This window comes from Ctenopharyngodon idella, chromosome 6, assembly GCF_019924925.1.
Source record: "Ctenopharyngodon idella isolate HZGC_01 chromosome 6, HZGC01, whole genome shotgun sequence".
NCBI lineage: Eukaryota > Metazoa > Chordata > Actinopteri > Cypriniformes > Xenocyprididae > Ctenopharyngodon > Ctenopharyngodon idella.
Genome location: NC_067225.1, coordinates 1,466,945 through 1,490,951, shown reverse-complemented (window position 1 = coordinate 1,490,951; position 24,007 = coordinate 1,466,945). Strand labels below are relative to the sequence as shown.

Here is a 24,007-nt window from a genome sequence, read left to right as displayed (position 1 = left end):
AAAAATCAAGACTCTTCAATATTCAGCCTTTCTACTGGCTTCCAGCTCCTTTCTCTGTTTGTCTCTTACCCTGCCGAGTTTATGCTCTGTGGTAGTGCAGGAGTCCATAAATGTTTGAGCAATTACTGACAGAACCGCATCCACATTATCCGACACCTGCACATCGAAGATGAACTGAGGGTTCTTAACGATGTTGATCCAGAACCGCAGAGGCAAACTACAACCAAAAGATAGAACCAAATTAGATCATGAAGAAAACTGCATGTGTTTTACATTATTAGTCCACTCATGGGTAGATGCTTGAGTGTTTTAATCCTGTTAAGGCTTTCAATAGCCCCTTGCTTTTAATTGTTTTACTATGTAAACATGCGCTAGACCAGTGCTTTTCACCCCCACCACTGCACATTTTGTATGTCTCCCTCACCTAACACACCTGATTTAAATAGTCAGTTCATTAGTACAGACTGCAAATGTCTCTGATGAGGGAGACATCCAAAATGTGCAGTGGTGGGGGTCCCCAGGACAGGTTTGGGAAGCACTGTGCTAGACCAGTGTTTCTCAGCCCTGGTCCTGGATGACCCCTGATACTGCACATTTTGAAAGTCTACTCTGTCTGACACACCCATTTCATGTCCTGGAGTTTCTTCTAATGAGCTGATGTGTTCAATCAGCTGTGTTTGATTAAGACGACACACAAAGGCTGTGTCTGAAATCGCCCCCTATATCCTCATTCACTATTCACTATAGAGTGAGCGAATTCGGACACTGACACTTTTGCATAGTTTGGGCTTGTTGTTTAATACTTATTTGAAACTTGGCAAACTGGCAACTCGAGTAGTAAGATAAAAAGGTTTATCTTGAACTCTGTCATGGAAACTATGCATAAACCTTAATTAAACAATTTAATAAATCAATTTAAAAATAATTTATAGCATTTTGGAAAATGGATGGATGAATCATCTGCAGATGCCATCTTTTGGCGAGACGTGGGAATTCATTGGGCATGACCCTCACAGTGCATTATGGGTATTCTCTAGCCAAGTGTACATCGGCTCTACACTCGTTATTGCGGATGCATTGTGGGATTGAATGAGTGCACTCCATAATGTACACTATGGTTTCGGATACCACTTTAAATGGCTGTTCCCTCAAATAGTGCCCTATTTAAGGGTATAGGGGGCTGACAGCCAAAATGTGCAGTGCTGGGGGTCCTTCAGAACTGGTCACTCAGAAGTTAAAAAAAAAAAAAATTAACTAAAATGAAACTAAAGCACTTCTCATCCAGGTGGCTCAGCATTTAAAGTTCATTTCTGATGATTGACATCACAGTGTTTATGGGTATTTTGGTACTGATGTGTGAACGGTATCATACCACTGCTGTTGCTTGTGTGAATAGCACATTTGTGTATTTACTGGAAAAGTATTTACCCAATCCATTCATCCATGAAGCCATCGCCAAGTAGCTCCATTAAATACTTAGGGGGAAAACTCTGTCATAATTTACTCACCCTCATCTTGTTCCAAACCCATAAGACTTCCATTCATCTTCAGAACACAAATAAAGATATTTTTAATATTTTTAATATTTTATTAAGTCCACACAAAAACACATCATAAAAGTAATCCATATGAATCAAGTGGTTTAATCTTCTGAAGGGACACAATCACTTTATTTGATGAACAAATATAATTTAAAAATGATGGTAAAATATTAAAAATATCTTCATTCGTGTTCTGAAAAAAAAACTAATGGATTTGAAACATCATGAGGGCAAGTAAATGACTTGTTTCATAATAGTTTTATTTTTGGGTGAACTGACCCTTGAACACAGACAGTGCAGGTTCTATATCAAAAACATGACCAAGGAATACTGCTGATATGAGTTATTTATGTTTTGCATAAATTAACCCACAAGTTTCTCGAGCAGAAATGCACTATCATTCCTTGATTGAATCTAACGTACTTTAGCATTTTATTTAGTTAAGGTGTTCATTAAGTTAATTAGTACCTGTTAGTTTTCCAGATGTGAATAGTTTCAGAGTCTGAAATGCCATGGCGCAATGCCTGATCATCAAGCAAGTCAAAGAAATATTTGATTGCCAGAGGAACTGGCTGACTAGTGCTGAGAATAACTGTGAACAGATCATCCACAAACTTCTGCAGTGTACCCTACAGAAAGACAAAGACAGAGCAAGTTAACGTGTGTGTGTGTGTGTGTGTGTGTGTGTGTTCATTTGGGGTTTTTTTATTCAGCCAGAGATGTACAGGAACTGGTTTTTATGTTTTTATCCTCTAGCTGTTTGAATATGTGTTGGGGATACCTTCATTGACAGTAGCCGTGTGAGATAGATTTCTGGTATGGTTTTGGCTCTCTCTCGTTCTTTTAAACTGCCTCGTCTGTGTTTGGGTAACTCTGGCTCCTCACTGGCCTTCACTAGATGCCACAGCCTCACTCCTCCCTCATCTGCATCCTCTAGCATGGGCGTCTCTGCATAGTGAGAATGAACAAGGTTTAAAAAAAAAAAAGAAATTCAATATATTCCATGATTAATACATACATTAATACATATACGTGTAGTATGTGCTATAGTAAAGTTACAATTACTATTACTTTTTTAAAGGACCTCACTACAATATTTTCTACACTTTATAACCCATTTTCCCATGGAGTCAACTTATGTTTTGTACATTTTGTTTTTTAGTTTATTTTTTGCATGAAAAGACTGCAAGGCTGTTTTTCATAAATTTTTCCCCCATTTCAAATAGATATGGCATGAGTAGAAGATACAGAGTCTTAGACTACAATGCCTAACGGACAGATCTTATCACACACATGAGTTTCTTTTGTGCTGCCTGTTAGATGTACTAAAGACATAAACAACTGTGTTCACATTATTGATGTGCCATGACACACTATGCTGTCAATTATTTTTATTTTTTTTACACATTACTGTATTTTTTCAAAATTAATCTAAACAATAATGAAAAAACAGACCCATGCTTTGTGTGTGTGAACATGAACATTATAGTCAGTCACATGTGTAATATACTGTACTCACTCTCCCCTGCAATGTAATCATGGGTATCATGGTGAATATGTTTGCTATGGCGTGGCACCAAAGCAACGGTTGCTCCATCTGGAACCTAAAATCCCAAAAATATGTGAAGAACGAAAGTTAAAAATTAAAGTATACTTATATATACACTACTGTTCAAAAGTTTGGGGTTGGTAAGATTTTTTATGTTTTTGATAGAAGTCTGTTATGCTCACCACGACTGCATTTATTTGATCAAAAATACAGCAAAAACAGTAATATTGTGAAATATTTTAATTAAAAATTCCCATTTTCTATATACATTCTATATATATATATATATATATATATATATATATATATAAAATGTATGTAATTTACACCAGCCATTACCCCAGTCTTCAGTGTCACATGATCCTTCAGAAATCATTCTAATATGCTGATCCGCTGTGGATCAAACTTGCTGGTTCAGCACATCCAACAGATGCTCAATTGAATTGAGATCTGGGTAATTTAGAGGCTAGAGCAACACCTTAAACTCTTCATCATGTTCTTTAAACCATTCCTGAACAAAGTGTGCATTATCCCGCTGGAAGAGGCCACTGCCCTCAAGAAATACCATTGTCATGAAGGGGTGTACCTGGTCTGCCAATGTTAAGGTAGGTGGCACATGTAACATTTACATCTACATAAATGGCCAGACTCAGGGTTTCCCAACAGAACGTTGCCCAGAGCATCACACTGCCTCCACCAGCTTGTCGTCATCCCACAGTGCATTCTGGTGCAATAATTTCCCCAGGTAAACACGTAAACGGCCATCCACATTATGTAAAAGAAAACGGGATTTATCAGACCAGGCGACCTTCTTCCACTGCTCCAAGGTCCAGTTTCGACAATCACGTGCCCATTGTAGATGCTTTCAACAGTTGACAGGGGTAATCATAGGCAGGGGGTCATCTGATTGGTCTGCAGTTACGCATCCCCATACAAAGTAGAGTGTGATGCACTGTGCTGTGACTCGTTCCTCCAGTAACCATCATTAAAATTTGGTGTTACTTGTGCCACAGTAGACCTTCTATTGTCTCGGGCCAGACAGGATAGCCTTTGTGGTTTGTCCCTCCTCGAACCACTTTCAATAAATTCTCACCACTGCTGACCGAGAGCAACCCACAAGCCTTGCCGTTTAAGAGACACTATGACCCAATCACCTTGCCAAAACAATTTGGCCCTGTCGAAGTCATTTAGATTTTTATTCCTGCCCATTTCTCCTGCATCCAACACGATTATGAGAACTGATTGCTTGCTTACCATCCAATTTACCCAGACCTTAATATGTGGCCTTGTTAGATGATGATCAACGATAACATAAGAAAACGATAAGATTTTTAATGTTTTTAAAAGAAGTCTCTTATGCTCACTAAGGCTGCATTTATTTGATTAACAATATGACAAAAACAGTAATACTGTGAAATATTATTACATTTTTAAAAAAAACTGTTTTCTATTTGAATATATTTTAAAAATGTATTTTATTCCTGTGATGCAAAGCTGAATTTTTTGCATCTATACTCCAGTCTTCAGTGTCACATGTTCCTTCAGAAATAATTTTAATATGCTGATTTGCTTGTTTCTTGAACAGCATATCTACTGGGCCACTGTCCTGCAGAGTTAAGCTCCAACCCTAATCAAACACACCTTAACAAGCTAATAAATGTCTCAATGATTACTAGAAAGCTACAGGCAGGTGAGATTTTATCAGGTTTGGAGCTGAACTCTGCAGGACATTGGTCATCCAAGACCAAAGTTGCCTATCCCTGATATACATTATTAGTGTTTTTCACATATATTTACCAACAAATTGACTGCTTGGTTGTGTTATACCTTATAATGCTGGAGCGTGTTGAGGCGTTTCCAGTTGCCCTGAACCACAGATGTTAGGTCTTCATCTGAGAGGATCAGGTGACCTGCTACACCAGAGCGCCATTCTGGAAATGTCCAAGGGACATTAAAAACAATGTGTAAATTTAAAGACAGGAAAAGTTTAAAAGAAACAAACAAAGAATGAATAAATGAATACAACTAGAGAGGACACAGATGATATGTAAGAAAGAGGGCAGACATGTACAGTATGAATGTACTCACCCAAGTCCACGGAGTCAGTATGTGGTCTATGAGAGTATGAGGTGCCCTTGTACACCTGGTCTAGTATCTTCTCTTTCACCTGGGTTATAGTGTCACAATCTAAAACTTTAGCTGCAACTGGCTGAGCTTCATTCACACCTATTCCCTGCATCAAGACATTCACAGTCTAAAGAGAAAAAGAATGAAAGAGAGAGAATTAAGTATTTTTGTAAATCACATTTTTATTATCTAAATTTTATGTCAGCACAAACAAAATCTGCCTATAATTCTGTAATAAATCTTGTGAACTGGTATGTTTATTAGTCCCAGTCATTTTTCCCATTTTCCCTCTAAAACATTGGGTTCTGGTTGACTATGATGTGTTTAAACTGCACATCTGTGTTGATGTGTATGAGACAGCACTGTGTTGACACTCACAGTTGCATAATTCAATGCATAATTCTTGCAAGCCGTTAATTTATATAATCTTTTGCCTACACCTGTCACAGTGGGTTCAAGCAAGGATGAGGAGATGCAGAGGATCTAATTGCAGTTTTACTTTATCAAAATAACAAGGATAATTTAAGACAAAAGCAGAGAACATAAACAAACACAACAGCTTTACATACTATGTAAAGACAATACTTGACAAGGAACTGGGGAAACATATGGTATTAAATAAATGAGGTAAATGAGGAAGTAATTGAGGAACTCAATACACAGGTGAAGATAATTGGTAACCACAGAATCAAACTAGCAAAGGGAACCAATGAACAGGAACTTAAACACAGGAAAACAAGAACATACAGTGTTTTGGAGTGTTTTTTTCTCCTGTCTAAATGCAGACAGGCTAATCTGAAATGCTAAAACAGCTGAACCCTGTGTTTTTCCCTATTTGCAGTCAATTTATCAGGACCAGAAAACCGGAGTCTAAATAGCCTGACATTAATTAAAGGTTCAGAGAAGACAACTACAATCATCCTCCAATTATACTGTAAGGTTGAAAAAACAACAAAGACTTTTGCTTTCCTGTTCCAACCCCCTTTGTCTAACCGCAAGGGCTATTTGGAATTCCTAAAGGCTCAAGAGATGCTGATAGTGCAGTGCTAATTGTCACACCTTTAGTACGGTGGGGGAAGCGATTGGTCAGTTTGCATGTCTCATATTTGTTTTTAGTCACATGGTGACGGAAGTGATAAAAGAAGATTGTAAGCGTTGAACAGGCTCTCTCTCTCTTTTCTTTAGGTCTTCTCTTATCTTGGGTCCTTCTCTTTGGCTCTCTTCTCTTTCTCTAGCTCTAGTCTTGGGGCTCTGCTCCTAGACAAGTTCCATCTCTCTTTCTCTCTCTCTCTTTCTCCCAGGTAACATTCTACATATATGCTGGGTATGATTAATACTGGGTACCAAATGCGGTTATTAAACCACTTCAATTACAAATGATGTGCTAACTAGATTTGATTAAAGCTGCAGTCCATAAGTTTTGCCTCTTTGTCGCAATCTTTGTTTGAAACCTGCAATTGCAGTTATTTGCGGAATTATCTTTACGTAGATTGTGCATCGGCACGGCTCCTCACCGTGGATGAATCTAATGTTTGCTGTCAGTCACCACATCGGTGTGGATACTGTACTTTGGAATCACAGATTGTAGTCTTAAAAGTATGACCAAAATAAGAATTTTCACCAGAAAATGTCATCTGAACAAGTAACAAATCTGACACTTTTGTTCTGAACAACTAAGAAAAAAAGCATTACAATAAATCGCGCTGCCAATGGTGATTAAATCTAACGATCGCTTAGCTCGAAACACTTCAAAACCGCGCAAATTATTATTATTGTTATACTTTGTTCTCAAATTGTTAATGTTAACATCAGAATTGCGTGATTACGTGTATTTATTGTGTATTAGTATTACCTGTAGATTTCAATTTCTGTAGCCACTGTGCAGTCCGAAGTCTTTTGCTTTTGACTACGGGTGAATCTCCAGTTGTCATTGATGATTGCCATTTGGAACTTTCTGTATTACAATCCGCCATCAAAATGATAAGTTTAATTATTGCAGCTGCTGTGAGAAAAGGCTATAAATGATCCACCACCTGCAGCATCTTCCACATGCCATATAGCCTACTAGCTGGGACTCCTTGTTTATGTAAACAGATATGACGTAATGACGCAAAGACGAGTGACAAATTTCCTGCGGAAACCCACCAGTATCACTTATTAGAAAACATTATTACGAGCTTACAGTTGTGAATCGGGCTAAGGTAAGGAAGTAGTTTTGAACACTGGCTGGTTATGTACTTACTCAAAAATTGATTTTGGATCATTTTTGACCAAAAAATGTTATGGACTGCAGCTTTAAGTATTAACTTTGAAGTGCTACCTATTGCAGTACAATATAGTCATACTATAGCAATGCTCACCCACATATTTTGCTATTCTAACTGATCTTATTTCCATTGTTGGTATAAGTAGCAGTGAATGGTAAAAGACAAGAAATGTACAGTTTTACACAATCATGCTGAAAACATTTCTTTAGTCATTTGGCAATCCTGCAGCCTGAACCACTGTAATGAAACTGCCCATACAATACTTTGGGAAACTTACTGGTAGAACTCTGTTAAATCTACATTAATATTTACACTTTATCTTACAGTGTCCATGTACTTACTATAGTAATAACAGTAAATTATGCATAATTACAAGCAACTAACCCTAAACCAAACTCTAATCCTAACCCCAAGTACATGTTGTTACTTATTACTTATTTGTGTAATTACACTGTAACATTAGCTATATTTCCATCCACCTATTTTTATAAGCATTTTGGGATATTGCATAAAAAAATGCCACTCAATTGAGGTGGATTTTTTTTTTTTATCCGACATGCAAATAAACTACAATGAAAACACATTTACTGAACAAATTACTCAATGCACAAAAGAAAATGTAATTTGACTTTGCCTCAACAGATCATGTGATCAGAAAAATGGCTGAGAGCAAGAGGTATGTTTGGATGGACGACGAGGTACAAACATTCTTAAACATTTTTGAAAAAGAAGGGACTTAAATTCTTAATGGACACAAGAATAATGCAATAATAATAAGGTAACACTTTATTTTATAATGTCCTGGTTACGCAAGTTGCATGTAATTACTATAGCAATAACAGAAAATTAAACATAATTATAAGGCCTAAACCAAACCCCAATCTTAACCCTACAGTAAGTACCTGTTGTTAATTAACATTACTCAGTAGTTAAATGTATAATTACACTGTAACAAGGAAACCAAATAAAGTGTAACCAATAATAATTTCGAACATGGGATGGAAACGGTTACTAATTCGTAAATGTTTTATGCAAAATGTTTTATTGCGATTTTGTGCACAAGTTAAATTCGCAACTTTGGATAGAAACATAGTTAATGACACATTGAATTAAAGTGTAAACGAACATTGTGAAGGGGAAAAAAGTGGACACAATTTGGAGCCAAGATGGAGAAAGTGTTTTTTACAGATGATTTTTGGAAGAAACACTGACTACCAAATTAGACTAATGCACTAATACTGTATAATAAAGACATTCAGTTAAAAAATTCTAACCAGAGTGTGGTATTCCAGATCCTCTCTCAGCAAGCGGTTATCATTCAAGGTGTATTTGGCTTTGCCTGTCACTGCATCCACAGGTCCCTTATCCACTTGGTGTTTAATCGCTCTGAAGAGCATGTACAGAGACTCACCAGCAGAATACTGAACACATGGAGCAGAAATACAATCATTTATGACAATATGACATGGATAATCTACTCAATAAAACACTAAGAAATCATTTTAAAATTCTCTTAACTATCCATAAGTAGCAACTCTCCTAGCTCAGTGAATTTCAATTAATGCAAATGGGTGCAAAAAAAATGTCTTAATTAGTCTTACTTTTTTTTTTTTCTCTCTCTCTCTTTTCCTTTCTTTTTTTTCCAATCCTAATGCACAACATATTGCACTCTGGGGTCTCAGGAGGATAATTACATTCTTGGAAAAGTATTTTACAAAACTGCATATTTGTGTCATCAAAATAAAACAATTCAAAAAGTCTCATCTACAAAATATCTAATTTTATCAACAGTAAATATATGTATTAAAAACCAATTTTCATACACACCCTTAAGAAAGCATAGAGGCAGATGGATATCCAGTTTGTCAGGAGCTTTTCAACTACTGTCTCAGTTCTGAGAAGAGAATTAAAGCCTCAATCATACAGTCACTTTTGTTGATTCATAAATTATTACAGTACTTCTAATGTCAGTTATTCCATCATTCTTACCTCCGGAGCATGAGTTTAGGGTTCTTGGCAATATACTGTTCCACCAGATCGTTCAACAGGGTTTTGAGTATGTCAGTGAAGTACTCTAGTTTGCTGTGAAGAGCAACAGTGAGCAAAGATGCCACATATCCTCTGTCTCTGGGTGAAAATGTCCTCTGGCTTTCAAGAGTGTGGATAAACTGTAGAAAAGAAACATGAGAAAATTGCATATAAAAAGTTGGAAAGCAGTATTTAGTTATTATTTAGCACTGTATTTCAAAATCATTCACTGTTGGAAAGGGTTCAAATATGCAGAAGACACTGGTAAACCAAAGAATGTGCAGGTCTTGGATTTTTGAATCAATTAGGGACAGTTGTGGGTCATCAAGGTAACAACAGACAGTATTAAAAATCAAGCGTATCTAAACTTTTCATAGGGAACATTTCTATAAGTTCAGTTATTTTGTTATGTGGGCTATGTAAACATCTGTTTTGTGAAATAGCAGTTACACTGTATTTTAAGGCATCTTTGTTACAATGTAATTACACAAATAGGTACTGAGTAATATTAACAACATGTACTTACTATAGGCTTGGTTTAGGGTTAGTTGCTAGTAATTATCCATAATTTACTGTTATAACTATAGTAATAACATGTAACATGTAACAGGACACTGTAAAATAAAGCATTACCGAAATAGCCTGTTCAGGACAGTACTAAAAAAACAAAATGCAATTTTTTATTTTTTATTATCTTATTTTGTTAAAATTACGAACATTTTGGATTCTTCCAAAACTTTAATTTGAATCAAAGTTTTGTCTGCAGTGACAAATGTGCAACAAAAACCCAGGCCCCTCTAAAACTACCAAATTCAGACCATTGGAGATGGTCCTCACTGCAGAACACGAGATCCAGGGGGCAGGGTTGGATCTAGATCCAACTCCTCTCACTTTACATATCCCTAAACCTACCCTTCTCCGCCCCCTGGATCTAAACCTACCCATCTCCACCCCCTGGATCTAGATCAAACTCCTCCCACTTTACATATCCCTTAACCTACTTGTCTCCGCCCACTGGATCTTGTGTGTTCTGCAGTGAGGGGCTACTGGACCACTGTGCAAAGTCCATTAAGTGGCAGTTTCCGCTATTTTAGTGCCATCTGTGCAACTGTTGTTCTCACTGTACAGTACACATGCATCAGATGGACGTTTCTGGCCATTGCATCACGTCTGTGTTTTCAGGGTCTCACACGGCACACTTTACATTATAAGATGCTGTCAGGCTAAAAGATGTTCTAAGCTCAGATAATACACTCATTGGGGTGTGTTTCATCACGTTAACAAATGGGCCTGGTTTAAACATCTTTAAAATGTTTCCTATTGGGAATAAAGCAATGGGTAAATTTAGGAGAGAACTCTAACAGGGCAAAAGTGAGGGAAAAGGTATTATTTCAGCTACCTTTGTGAGGAACAGTTTGCTGTTGAGGAGATTAGATAACTGAATGAGTCCCTGCTCCACCGTGGCCCGCCGACACTCCTGCACGTCCAGGTCTCTGTGAAGCGGGGACTCACGATGTCCAGGAAAGAAGATGCGTTCAGCATACATACGGTACTCCAAGAAAGGAATTCCTGATCCCACCAGATCACTCGACATATCCATCATTTCAGTCATCAGGTCTGAGAAAGTTTAAGAGTCAAAAATACAAAGGTCAGCTTTACATGAAGGACTGTTTTGGAAAATGAATGAATGGTAAATACTGCAATGGTATTTGTAATTTAATAATTTGTAATTTAATAATTTGCAATTTGTTTAAATGTTTCAAAATTAAATCATTCCTCAGAAGCTGGGGAACAAGTGGACTATGTTTTGACTAATATCGCCACCTTGGAATTATAATTATCTGCATTCTGTTTTAGTTTTGAGATATCGAACTTCAAAGTTTTTGCATTCCATACTCCTTTGTGGATAGACCATTTTTGTTTTCTAAAAAACAATCCCAAAATGTACTTCACATAATGTAACCAAGTCACAGAATAAGAATATTTGAATAACTCAATTTTTACAAAAATGTCAGATAGAACCTTATAATTCCAAGGTGACGATATTTCCAAATGGAATAATTTTATTTGGTATTTTAATCACTGTGAAATAAACATAAATCATTGGAGCAGGTGTATATTTTCTTTTTATAAATGACGGATTAGATTTCGGACTCACTTGTGACTATTCTTTAACTTAATATCAATAAAATCTTGTAACTATCCTCTGATATTATCTTGTGTGTAAATTTTAGCGGCAAATTTTAGGATGCAAATTGCAATACAGAGAAGCTACGGTGGCCAACACAGGACAAAGATGACGTTGTCTGAGACAGCAGAGTGCAGCCAGTCAAGCAAACGCGCTCTGTAGAGCAGTTTGTCCGTTTAGGGCTACTGTAGAAATATGCCGGCGCAAAATGGTGACTTAACATGTAAGGGGACCCGCGGTGTATGTGGACAGAAATGGCTCTTTCTAAGGTAATAAAAACATAATGGTTCATTATGTAAGGTCCTTATGCACCACTGAAAACATATTAATGTATATTATATTGCATTTCTGTCAATAGATCCTCCTAAAATTTACACATTGCACCTTTAAATGTACCTATAAATTACCTGTAAACTCTTTTTTGCAGCGGTCTCTCACACTCGTCTCTAGATTCTCCAGCTGGATCTGAACTTTTTTATAATCTCTCAGAGCCTGTTTACTCTTTCTCCTAAGAAGAATGAGACAACACAAAATCAGTTCTGTTAATACACCAATCCATAAATGTTTCCATAATGGTTTATTGCATTATTCTTGCATTCAGGGATGGACTGGCCATAGGAAGTGTGTATCAAATGTACACCCTAAGAGTCATAACAATATGTCCAATAACTTTATGTCGAAATATGTTGGAAAAAAGCTACATTCTTTATAGGGTACTAACTTTTTCACAGAACTGTATAAGCACATTCTCTCACATAATTTATCATACAAACCTGTATATAAACACGATGATAAGTACAATAAGAGCAACAAGAGAAGCAACTGCTCCAACCCCAATCTGTGCCACCAGTGGAAATATGGAGTGACTAAGAGAATCATACTGCACTTGTCCCAGTGAAAAGTTCAAGTTTCCCATATGCACCTGCATACAGACAGACACACTATTACACACCAATTCAATATCCACTGCAAAAAAGCAAGTTACAACCACACTCCCAATAATATGTTTTAGTAAGATGATATTTAAATGCTTATTTTTATGATCAAACCTCTGTGGTTTTTATTGTGGGGGTAAAAAAAAAAATAATACAACGCAGTACATCAATGATTGCGAGATGTACATATAAACATTCCTCAAAAGCCTGATGTATCATATTTGTCAGACTTTTCAGCAAAGTTTTTATCATGTTGATAATTTAGAGGCCTTAGTAATTTGCATATCAAATCTAATACAGTAGGCTTTACAGGTTTAAGCTCAGTGTGTGTTGAGAGGGTGTTGGCTTCATGCTTACTATAAATTCTGGAAAGGCCTCAGCTCCCTCTCGCTTGCGTCCATGCCTGAGGGAGAGCGGGGGCTGCTGGGGTGGTGGCTCACAATAAAGGTGATTATGTGTCAAAGTTTTAACAGTACAAACCCCCTCACCAATCAGCGCTACTACTTCCTCTTTAAAGATGGCCAAGTCTAAATTCTCACCCTGCGGAAATAATTTAAAAAAAAAGGGATGCAAGAAACAGTTATAAAAAGAAACATGAGATTAAGCTTTTAAACATGAGTAATAAGTAATAAGTGTGTGATAATGTAAAGTGACCTAGTCATTATCAAAAAATAAATCCTGACAACAGTATTTACCGCAGATCCTAGCATCACCCTGAGGGCTTATATTTTACAAAAATTACCTGCATTATATTTTAAAGCAATGTACAAAACAATCAACCAAGCAAAAAGACAAAAACTGCAACAATATTACAGTAATATTAATTCTGAAGTCCCCTGAGATAATTTTCAATACAACTGATAACTGAAAGTAGCACCAGTTTTAGTTAACTGGATGAATGTTGTGATACACAGCATTGTGAATATTAGGAAATATCTGACCGCTGAATGCTGAGACTGGATAATTACATTACTGGAAATGAGACCATTAGCCCATTCGAATTAATCAATATTGACACAATATTGAGAAAAAAAAAAAGGGGGGGAAAAAAACAGTGCCTTCGAATTTATAGTTTTCACGTAGAATCACATCCTTATAGGAGCACCCACCTGGAGGGCAAACCAAGGCTCCACTGACCCCCATTTGTTTTTACCAGGTTTGTACTAAGTACCAACATAGTAAGACAGTGATATTAAAGGATTAATTCAGAATTAATTTCCTGATAATTTACTCACCCCCATGTCATCCAATATGTCTTTCTTCAGTCAAAAATAAATTAAGGTTTTTGAGGAAAACATTCCAGGATTTTTCTCCATATAGTGGACTTGAACGGCTACCAACGGGTTGAAGGTCCAAACTGCAGTTTAAATGCAGCTTCAAGGGGCTCTACATGATCCTAGATGAGGAATAAGTGTCTTATCTAGCGAAACGATCGGTCATTTTCTTAAAAAAAAAAAAAATTAAAATTATATACTTTTTAAGCACAAATGCTCATCTTGCACTAGCTCTGCAATGTGCTACGCATTACATAATCACATTGGAAAGGTCACGTGTGACATAGGCGGATGTACCGAACAAGTGTTTACAAAGCGAACGTGCAAAGACCAAGTCAAACGACCTTTACCAAAAAAAAAAAAAAAAAAAAGGTAAAATAACGATCTCGGCCGATTTGAAGTGGGAGGAGAAAATGAGAGTTTTTTGCCCTACCGCTGTACTTCCGCCTACGTCATGCGTGACCTTTCCAACGTGATTACGTAATGCATGGTGCATTGCAGAGCTAGTGCAAGACGAGTATTTGTGGTTAAGAAGTATATATCTTTTTTTTTTTTTTAAGAAAATAAAAGATTGTTTCGCTAGACAAGACCATTATTCCTCGTCTGGGATCGTGTAGCGCCCTTTGAAGCTGCATTGAAACTGCAATTTGGACCTTTGTACCCCACTGATGTCCATTATATGGAGAAAAATCCTGTTATGTTTTCCTCAAAAACCTTAATTTCTTTTCGACTGAAGAAAGAAAGACATGAACATCTTGGATGACATGGGGGTGAGTAAATTATCAGGAAATTTTAATTCTGAAGTGAACTCATCCTTTAAAAGACTAAATTTAGTATACACCCTATTGATGATGCATACTACTTACAGGAAAAGCAGATGATCCAAAAATATAAACACAGCACGCAAAGTTTCATGTTAAGCGTTTCGGCAAAGAAATCTATTATAAAGAAAACGCTAAACCATTTAGCACGTTGAATTCATATTTTGGGCTCATCGGCTCACTTGTATATAGTAAGCATCATCAGTAAGCTGTATACTGAATTTGATCTTTTAAAATCACTGTTTTAGTACATTAAGGCACTTTAAGGGGATAGTTTACCCAAAAATGAAAATTCTGTCATTTACTCACCCTCAAGTTGTTCAAAACCTGTATGAATTTCTTTCTTCTGCTGAACACAAAAGATATTTTGAAGAATGTCGGTAACCAAACAGTTGATGGCCCCCCATTGACTTCTATAGTATTTTTTTTCCATACTATGGAAGTCAATGGAGCCCATCAAATGTTTGGTTACCCAAATTCTTCAAAATTTCTTCTTTGTGTTCAGCAGAAGAAAGAAATCTATACAGGTTTGGAACAACATGTGAGTGAGTAAATGACAGAATTTTCATTTTTGGGTGAACTATCCCATTAAGCATTTTAGAATGTCCCGCTGTTTTAGTGATTGAAATACTGTAGAGGGTGCTTTATATGCCCAAAACTTGAATTTTGTTCACATATCTTGTTTTTCTTCTTTTGAGAGGTGAGCTAAATATTTCTGGCTTGTAACAGATGAAAAATTGACATGCCTGTGCTGCAGTTCTATGAATGTTTTGTCCTCTAGGTCTCCACGTGTGACTAAAATCTATGAATAGTCATGGTGTTGCAATCGTTTAAAATGAAAAAAATTACAACAGTAAAACCCCACAGACCTCCACAGATATGACTGATCCAGGTTTGTATCGATATGGTTTTGTGGGATCACGATGGTTCAGCGGGTGCAGGGTTGGGTTTGGCTCATAGGTGAAAGGTGATTGGCTGACAGAGTTGAAGTCAAAGCGCAAGTTATCCAACAAAAACTCAACCTGCATATGACCACCAACTAGTTGAGGGTCTACACCAGGGGTCCGACACAACAACAAAGAGGAGGTTTTCACCTCACAATGCTCCTCAAACTACAGAGAAAGTGAAAACAAGAGAAAGAGACAACATTGTGTAAGTGGACAAAGCCGCGAAAATATTTCAGACAAAATGATGCTGAACTATGTAGACTGTTCAACAAAGACTTCAATCTATACTAATAAAACACCTTCATGATCAAATAATGTATTGATTTAAATTATCTTAAACCCATTGTCAATCAAAAAGACAGATTTATTTTAGAACAGGAAAAGTATTTCTGAATTTCTAACTTCAAAGTCACTTGGGTTAAAAGAGTCTGCTGAATGAATAAATGTGTAACAGTCAACAAAAGTAACACCAATGCACTCACCACAGTCATTTCAGATGTAAAATCAAATCAGATTGCAACTACATGGTTCTTAATTCAAAATTAACAGTTCATAAGGTATTTATGAATAATCTAATGTCAACCAGTTTTTTTACACCTTGAATGAAGCAGCGAGATATTTTTCAACAGAGGAGGAGGCTACAAATTTGTGAATTGTATTCACATACTTTAAATTTATGTTACTAGTTATTAGACATTTGCAGATGCTCCTTTAATAATTTGCCTTTAATAATGAACCTTTTTTGGACCAATCTGATGAATGTTAAGTGTTTTATTTGGAAAAATCTTGAGATAAATTTAAAAAGCCAAACAAATTATTAAATATTGAATAAAATTTTGTGAAATTGAAGGCATGGGTTATGAATCTGTGGGCATAAAATGAGGGAACGATTTACTAATCTGTGCATACAGTTTATAAACAGTATAGATGACAAACTTTGCTACTGAATTTTCAGTTTGTGTTGTGTGAAGTCTAAGTAAGCTTGAGTCAAAGAAAAAAATACCCGTTTGATAGAACAGTGTGTGTTTTCTGTACAGTCTGTTTCCTGCACTTCCACATCTGTTACATTCCTAGTTTTTCTCCTTCGCCTCAGTCTCCTCCAGGAGGAAATGGAGTCTGGGGGGACCACCGTTACTCGCATCAGAGGCTTCTGTACCACATCCAAGTTATGGCCCGAAACTTTAATTACACGCCCTCCGCTGCATAATGAAGAAATTAAGTGATTTTCATGAGCAAAGAAAAATCACTTATAAAAGTCCTTTTTAAAAAAAGCCAGTTTTAAAAGAAAAGTTCCTAGACACAGCCTGACTTTAATGCAAGTTTATAAGATTTTTTTTTTTTTTTTTTTGCAACATTTTAAGGTCAGCCAGGAAAATAAGTCTTAAATTCTTAAAGAAAATAACAGCGCACCTCTACTCAAAAAGCCACACGTTTTTCCCTATTCTAGCCTTCTTACAGGGATAGTTCACCCAAAAATGAAAATTCTGTCATTATTTATTCAGCCTCAAGTTGTTAAAAAGCTGTATGAATTTATTTCTTGTGCTAAACACAAAAGAAGATTTTTTGAAGAATGTAGGTAACCATACAGTTTCTGGTTCCCATTGACTTCCATGGTATTTTATTTTCTATACTATGGAAGTCAATGGGGACCAGCCACTGTCTGGTTACCCACATTCTTCAAAATATCTTCTTTATGTTCAGCAGAAGAAAGAACTTCATGCAGGTACAGAACAACTTGAGGGTGAGTAAATGATGACAGAATTTTCATTTTTGGGTGAACTATCTCTTTAAGATGATTTGCTTTGTTGTATTCATTACTTGTCACTTTATGTCACTTCGGATAAAAGCGTTTGCTAAATGAAAAAAATGTAAATGTAATAAGGCAGGTAAAAACCAAACACACACCTGATAAAGCTCTTAGATGGCATGGCTTGTGTGATGTTGGGGTCAGGGGTATAGTAGTAGCCATTGTCATGGAGATGTCGCTCATTGTTTCCATACCGCACAGTCACCCTGTGCTCTCCTGTCCTGTTACTAGCACCAGTCAGACATTTGATAGTGTCCTCCTGAACACCTGATATTCTGCAGAGGGATAAAAAGGGATAAAAGAACTTCCTAATCACAGACAATACTCATATTACACCAAATTACAGGAGACAGTTTTCCACAGTGATACGTAGCACTTACAATGAACAAGGCACATTTCCTAGTAAGACACTGATATCAGTAACACGACCAGTCAAAAGATGTCTGCCTGTGATTGTCAGAGTTGTTCCTCCTGCCTGTGGCCCTTTCTGAGGAGAAATTTCTATCAGCTTAGGGTCCTTAAGGGATGAGATGAGAGATGAGAGATACAATCAGAGGAAATTCTGCATCCAAGAACTAAAAAAAATTCCACAACAACCATCTTCACATAACAAAATGTTCCAATGCGCATCAGATGACAAACAAGAAATGGAGGGATAACAGAGGGAGGGAGGATGTAAGATATGACTTCAGGCATTTACAATGTTTTAGAATGTGGTGAAACAAGTTAGAGTCAACCTTTTAAACTGCATCAAATCACAATATGCCATATGGTGTATAGAGTATACCCACTGAAATTGAACCTTAAATATGTTTATGAACTTCTTTAAGTTCAAAAGTCTCATGTTTTATGCACAGGGGCAAGTGATTTAAATGTACAAAATTACTATTCATATTATATAAAGTGTTCAAAGAGATTATTTACTCATCATTTGTTCCAAACCTATTTGACTTTCTTTTTTCATTGGAACATAAAATGAGAAATTCTATGCAAAAAATGAATGAGGACTGGAGTGTTCAAGCTTATAAAAGGACACATAAGCACAATAAAAGAATTATAAACAACTGAAAAAAGTAATCCATACAACTTGTGTGCTACTGTATATATCGAAGTCTTCTGAAGCAATACATTTTTTGTGACGATCAGGCCGAAATATAAGTCATTATATCTATTCATCACACAAAGCTATCCTTTATGATATTCTTTTGTGCTTTTTATATATTGAGTTATATATACAGTGGCCAGAATATTCCCCTGTTGTGTCTCATGGAAGACAAAGTCATATGTTTTTGGAACAAAATGAAAAGTGGTAAAAAAAATAATAAAAAAAAAAAAAATAGTTTTTTAATATTGCTAGTAAATGCAATTTAACCTGGTAGCTGAATCTTTGACTTGACAGGCCAAAGCCTCCACTGGAGACTTTCACTGAGATGTGACCAGACTTCTCCTCTCTACTGGCTGTAGTTGTACATATAATTCTAAAGAATGGAGAGCAAGCATAAACACAAATGCACGAGACACAGGGGGGAAAAAAAAGAAGACCAAATATTATTTAATCAGTATAATACTTGAATTGCAAATACTCTATGGTGCTTACCTGGTGGATATTTCATATAGATGTGGTATAACAGTGCAGGGAACACTCGCAACAGTCACAGACTGAAGGATATCCTGAGCTTTCTGTCCCAAGTTAGAACCAGAAACAGTTAAAGTAATGCCTCCTTCCACCAACCCTGACAAAGGCTCCACCTAGAGACAGAGATATATATATATATTTGTTGCTTTACATTTACACTTACACATTTGGAAGAGGCTTTTATCCAAGGTGACTTACACTGCTTTCAAGTTATACTGTACATTTAATCTGTAATCATGCATTCCCTGGGAATCAAAACCATGACCGTGGCATTGCTAGCACTTGACTGTGTGACCTTAATTAAGAAGTCATTTGAAATGAACGATTACTTTTGATAATTATGCATTAATTATTGCTTATACTTATGAGTATAACACATTTAGGGCCAGATTTACTAACATCTTGCACCAGTGCAAACCCTTCATTTGGCATTAAAAAAAACTACTGTCAAGATTTACTTAGTGAAAAATTTGCTAGAAAAGGCATGGACAGTTATTTTCTGCAGCTGACCTTATTGAATATGCATTTGTAGGAGTTTCCCTTATAGACGCAACATTTATGGGATGAGAGTATTTAAATAACTCATACAACATGATTTATTAAGGTTTGCGGTATTCAATTTACAGGTATTTGCGGCATTATTTAATGCTCAAAAAAAAACATGTTTTAAATTTTGTGCTTAACATGGCTGTGAAAGTTGCTGCTAGGAGGAGGCACAGCAGAGAACAGAGCATGTGGTAGAAGAAATAATCTTTTCCAGTTGTGTTATTTGGAATGCCAGAGGAAGATGTTATCCGAACATGTTATTTTTAATTCACTGCGCCTGTATTGACAGTAGAGTACCCGCATCCGATTATCATCGGCTCTGCTTGTTTGCTACCCTGCGCTAATTTGTGTTGCTCTTGGTAGATTGCATTAGTCACAATGGAAACTGGAAAATGGAAATCTGTTGTTGAATTTGCATATGGTCAGTAGATCACCCTCAGAACGTTCCACTCTCACCTGCACTTTTATGGGACTGCAGTCTCACACTAATTTGCCCCGTTTAAGAAATCTGGCCTTTAATTTGTTAAATTTATTCATTATTATTTTATGTCCTTGGAAGGTATTATGTATTATGTAACTATTGTCACATAAGTCATTTACAGACATACGCACACAGCTTCCACTCCCTCAGACTCTGTGTGTGTGTGTGTTGTATGTTAATTGTAGGGTCAGAATGTTTGTCTTTGAGAGCAAGGTAGAAGGGGAATAAAAGAACAGAGAAAAGACTAGGCCCCATTTACACCTGGCATTCAGATGCTTTTCAGTCAATCCGATCACAAGTGGTCAGTGTTATACTAAAGCAAAATTAATTTTGTTTATACTTGTCTTTCAATTAAAGTTTCTTAGAAGTTACAAACCGCATATCTACCAAATAATGCTGCATTTAGTCAAGTTTGAGAAAGTTTAACAAACCAAATGAATGAGAGGAGCGGGACAGGTCATTTGGATGTGTTGGGAACAGGAACCTCTGTAAACGCAACTGGTCCCACACCACACACAGCTGTACCTCTGATCTGCAGTGTGACAACGGCTACAGTCCGAGTGTCCAACTGAACAGTTATATAATGTCACTGCAGTAGAGAAAGCACACAGAATATAATAATTACAAGACAGTTACAATAGATAGTAAAATTCAAATACATAAAAGTGAGATTCAGTAACTGGATTTTCAAAGAATTGTACAATTTTATTTAGCAACCTCAGAACACAAACAGATTATCAGGCCACAGGCATGCAGGCTAAACTGAGTTCCACAATGGAGTATTAAACTAGGTGGTGGTGGTGGGGGGGGCATTAATGAAGAAAATAAAAGGAACATTCCATGAATACTGGTGCCCTATTACTTCTTTGTAAATTTCTTCTTTCAACCATTGCACGCAAGTCATTGTAAGACAAAACAAATCTAACAAATCTATTTTTCATTAATATATAGGAACATGTGTGTGTGTGTATTTTGTACAAACACAGCTCATGAGCATTAAGAGCATTAAAAGAATTATACTCACCATAAAGATCAGTGCTGTCAATATGAAAAGTGTCTTTTCTCTTTACATACACCATGGCATTATACTCTCTAACTGGGTCTGCATAGGAATACTATAGAACAGATGGGCAGAAAGAGAGAGAAAATTTGAGAGAGCATCAATCTCATCTGCAAACTGCAGTCTTTTCTCACAGAAGCATGCTTTTATAACTGCTACATTGTTGTTGTTGTTGTTGTATGTTTAATTATTGTTGTTGGCATTTGCCTTAGACAGCATTGTAGGGAAGTGACAGGTTGGTTTAAACCAGGAGAGTAGAGGCAAGGATCTATTTGCAGCAGTCAGTTTTAACAATATAAATAATAATAACAATAATAATAATAATAATAATAATAATAATAATAATAGGGCACAGGAGAACCACAAGAACAATGCAAAGCAACTTATATAATGATGAGAACAGACCAAAGACTGAACTAAACAAGGGGTATAAATACACAGGACAATGAGGTAGAAAACAAGGAACAGGTGGGACTAATCAATTAACAAATCAGTAACTAATGCTGCATTCACGCCACTGTGTAATTACCATAATCTTGAGATGACAACACATGACGTTATATTCGGAGCCGTTCATGTCCTCGGACTGGGAATTATGCGTTTCTATGGCACCACTATAAACGCCTAAATGAATCTACAGCGGTCAGGTGGTACAGCAGCCACGTGGTACACATGGGAGCTTTCAGAAAACTCCCAGCTTACAAACTGTAATTACGAGCTCTACGAGGACGTGAATGCTTTTTACGAGCCAGAATCTCGTAGTTACAGTAATTACGATATGGTGTGAATGCAACTTTAGGCAACTAAGAAAACAGGAACTAAACACAGAGAGGGAACAATAGCAACCAAAACTAACAGAAATATATGACAACAGGAATCTAAAATGAGAAACAGGGAGATGAGACCAGCAATGACACATACATTGAAGCATGCAACAAAACAGATAACCATTACAGAGTAGAGATTTTTTTTAATTGTGTTGTGGTACCTGGTGAGCATGACAAGTGATGTCAAACAGCAAAGGGTTTGCCTCGTTCAGCGTCACATCTGCATCAACCACCACAGTTTGCCCCTCGATCACCAATACACACTCATACGCCAGTTCTTGGTCCTAGGAACAAGTGTATGTTTAAACATGTTTTTTAAATGCAGATGTATATTTTTTTTAAGAAAGAAGTGGGTGTTTGTTTGTTTTTACCTGATAGAGATGCAAGTTTCGGGCCAGCAGAGAGATTTTTCTCTGAGTTAGGACAGGAAGCAGAGAGGATCCTTGAATCTTCTCCACACACGGGCAGGCTGATGCCCCCAAATTGAAAAATGTGCCTTCATCAGCCTGTTAAAAAAACCCAGGTCAGTTAATCAAAAAATATGGCAGTGAATGTTATCGCACTGTGTTGTGTCATCCAGTGAAAATGAGGAAGTAGTCAAGGTGTTTATTTATTTATTAAATATGTAAGTATTTAAATATGTAAGTATAAGTAACTACAGAAAGAAGATTAGGGTTTTTTTTGTTTTGCTTATAAAATGTAAAGAAAAGACAAACCTTGCTTGGTATCAATTCTAAATGTTTGGACTTACCGGTAAATCTGCTGAGTCATACTGGTAATCAACATCCATGCCTGTACTCTGAAGATGGAGGTATACAGGGGGATCCCTGTCTGATTCTCCATCCCCTGATAAGATTGTAGCTGCAGAAAATGTTGCGTTGTCGTTTTCTACCAGTTCCACCTCCTCAGTTTCCTCTGGCACCAAACGAGCCTCTTCACGGTCAGTGATGATAATCCTATTCTCTGAAGGCATGGCAGGTGACACCCTCTCAGATATAGGCAAAAAGTCATTGGATTCTGAATCAGACACGTCTGGTTCTGGATTTGAAGGTAAAACTGTAGTTTGGGTTTCATTTGTCAAATTCAATGTTTCTGCCAAAATGTGAGGGGTGCTGGTGAGCGAAGTATCATGTGTGATTGGCTCCATTATTGGTGGCAATTCTGTGAGAGTGATTATCTCGGTTTCAGCTGATGACGATGATATTCTTTGCTCCTCAGCAGCTTCAAAGACTGATGGTAACTCAGTTTTTACAGCTGCTTCCAAACTGGAAAGAGTAACCACATCAGTGTCTGTCTCCCTCAGAGCCACTGATTCAATATCTGTAACAAGAAGCTCTTTTTCTGAGAGAATCTCCTCTAGCAGAGATAGTGTGGAAGCTGGCTGTTCTGTGGTAGCCAAGGTCTCAGCTGTGGAAGAGGGGAGAAAGGCACTTGTGGGCGCAGCAGACGGCTTGAAAGTGGAAGAAAGCTGAGTTGATGGTTTTGGTTTCACAAGTGCAGGAGAGGTTAGTGATTCCAGTGTAGAAGTTATAGTTTCAGTTACTGAGCTGGCAGTAGTCTGAGTTTTAGTATGAGCCATGGTTTCAGGGACTTTGTGTGTTGTGACTGGTGAGGTCATGAATGCAGCTCTAGAGGCTTTGGTTGCAGGAGGTAGGGTGGGGAGAGATTTCCACTAAGAGACATGCAGGAAAAACCAAGAGAGGCACAACAATAAAATAAATAACTAATTAAATAAATAGGTAAATATAGATGGTTATAAAAAGGAACTATTACAAATGATCTTGGTATTCAAGATCCATAACCATAATTTCAAAAAAAATTATTTTTAAATTGCAAAAAAGTCAAGATTTTGATTTATTTAAATTCATGCATTTGGCTAATCCTATAATTGCTAGTGTAATCAGATTCATAAATGGAAAAAAAACAACAAAAGATTCATAAATGAATGAGTCTTATATTTACAAAAAAGGTAT

At 36.7% G+C, this 24,007-nt stretch overlaps 1 protein-coding gene across 4 annotated transcripts in view; it reads right to left on the bottom strand.

The window, feature by feature from the left end:
• The window catches only part of plxnb1b (plexin b1b), a 61,452-nt gene that overhangs the window by 4,083 nt on the left and 33,362 nt on the right, over window positions 1-24,007 (bottom strand). For 3 of the 4 annotated variants that reach the window (XM_051896988.1, XM_051896987.1, XM_051896989.1), the window contains 24 exons: window positions 22,786-23,706; window positions 22,406-22,540; window positions 22,196-22,318; window positions 21,172-21,262; window positions 20,579-20,736; window positions 19,082-19,233; window positions 18,857-18,962; window positions 17,865-18,001; window positions 17,583-17,759; window positions 16,681-16,876; window positions 15,600-15,842; window positions 12,993-13,175; window positions 12,474-12,622; window positions 12,108-12,208; window positions 10,912-11,129; window positions 9,474-9,652; window positions 9,312-9,378; window positions 8,759-8,905; window positions 5,179-5,344; window positions 4,918-5,021; window positions 3,061-3,145; window positions 2,323-2,489; window positions 2,010-2,170; window positions 70-217 (listed from right to left, as the gene is read on the bottom strand). In XM_051896988.1, the coding sequence (XP_051752948.1) occupies window positions 70-217; window positions 2,010-2,170; window positions 2,323-2,489; window positions 3,061-3,145; window positions 4,918-5,021; window positions 5,179-5,344; window positions 8,759-8,905; window positions 9,312-9,378; window positions 9,474-9,652; window positions 10,912-11,129; window positions 12,108-12,208; window positions 12,474-12,622; window positions 12,993-13,175; window positions 15,600-15,842; window positions 16,681-16,876; window positions 17,583-17,759; window positions 17,865-18,001; window positions 18,857-18,962; window positions 19,082-19,233; window positions 20,579-20,736; window positions 21,172-21,262; window positions 22,196-22,318; window positions 22,406-22,540; window positions 22,786-23,706 (4,314 nt within the window). Of the gene's footprint in view, window positions 1-69; window positions 218-279; window positions 1,546-2,009; window positions 2,171-2,322; window positions 2,490-3,060; window positions 3,146-4,917; window positions 5,022-5,178; window positions 5,345-8,758; window positions 8,906-9,311; window positions 9,379-9,473; window positions 9,653-10,911; window positions 11,130-12,107; window positions 12,209-12,473; window positions 12,623-12,992; window positions 13,176-15,599; window positions 15,843-16,680; window positions 16,877-17,582; window positions 17,760-17,864; window positions 18,002-18,856; window positions 18,963-19,081; window positions 19,234-20,578; window positions 20,737-21,171; window positions 21,263-22,195; window positions 22,319-22,405; window positions 22,541-22,785; window positions 23,707-24,007 lie in introns of those variants that run through there. The other variant, XM_051896991.1, reaches the window with a different exon arrangement.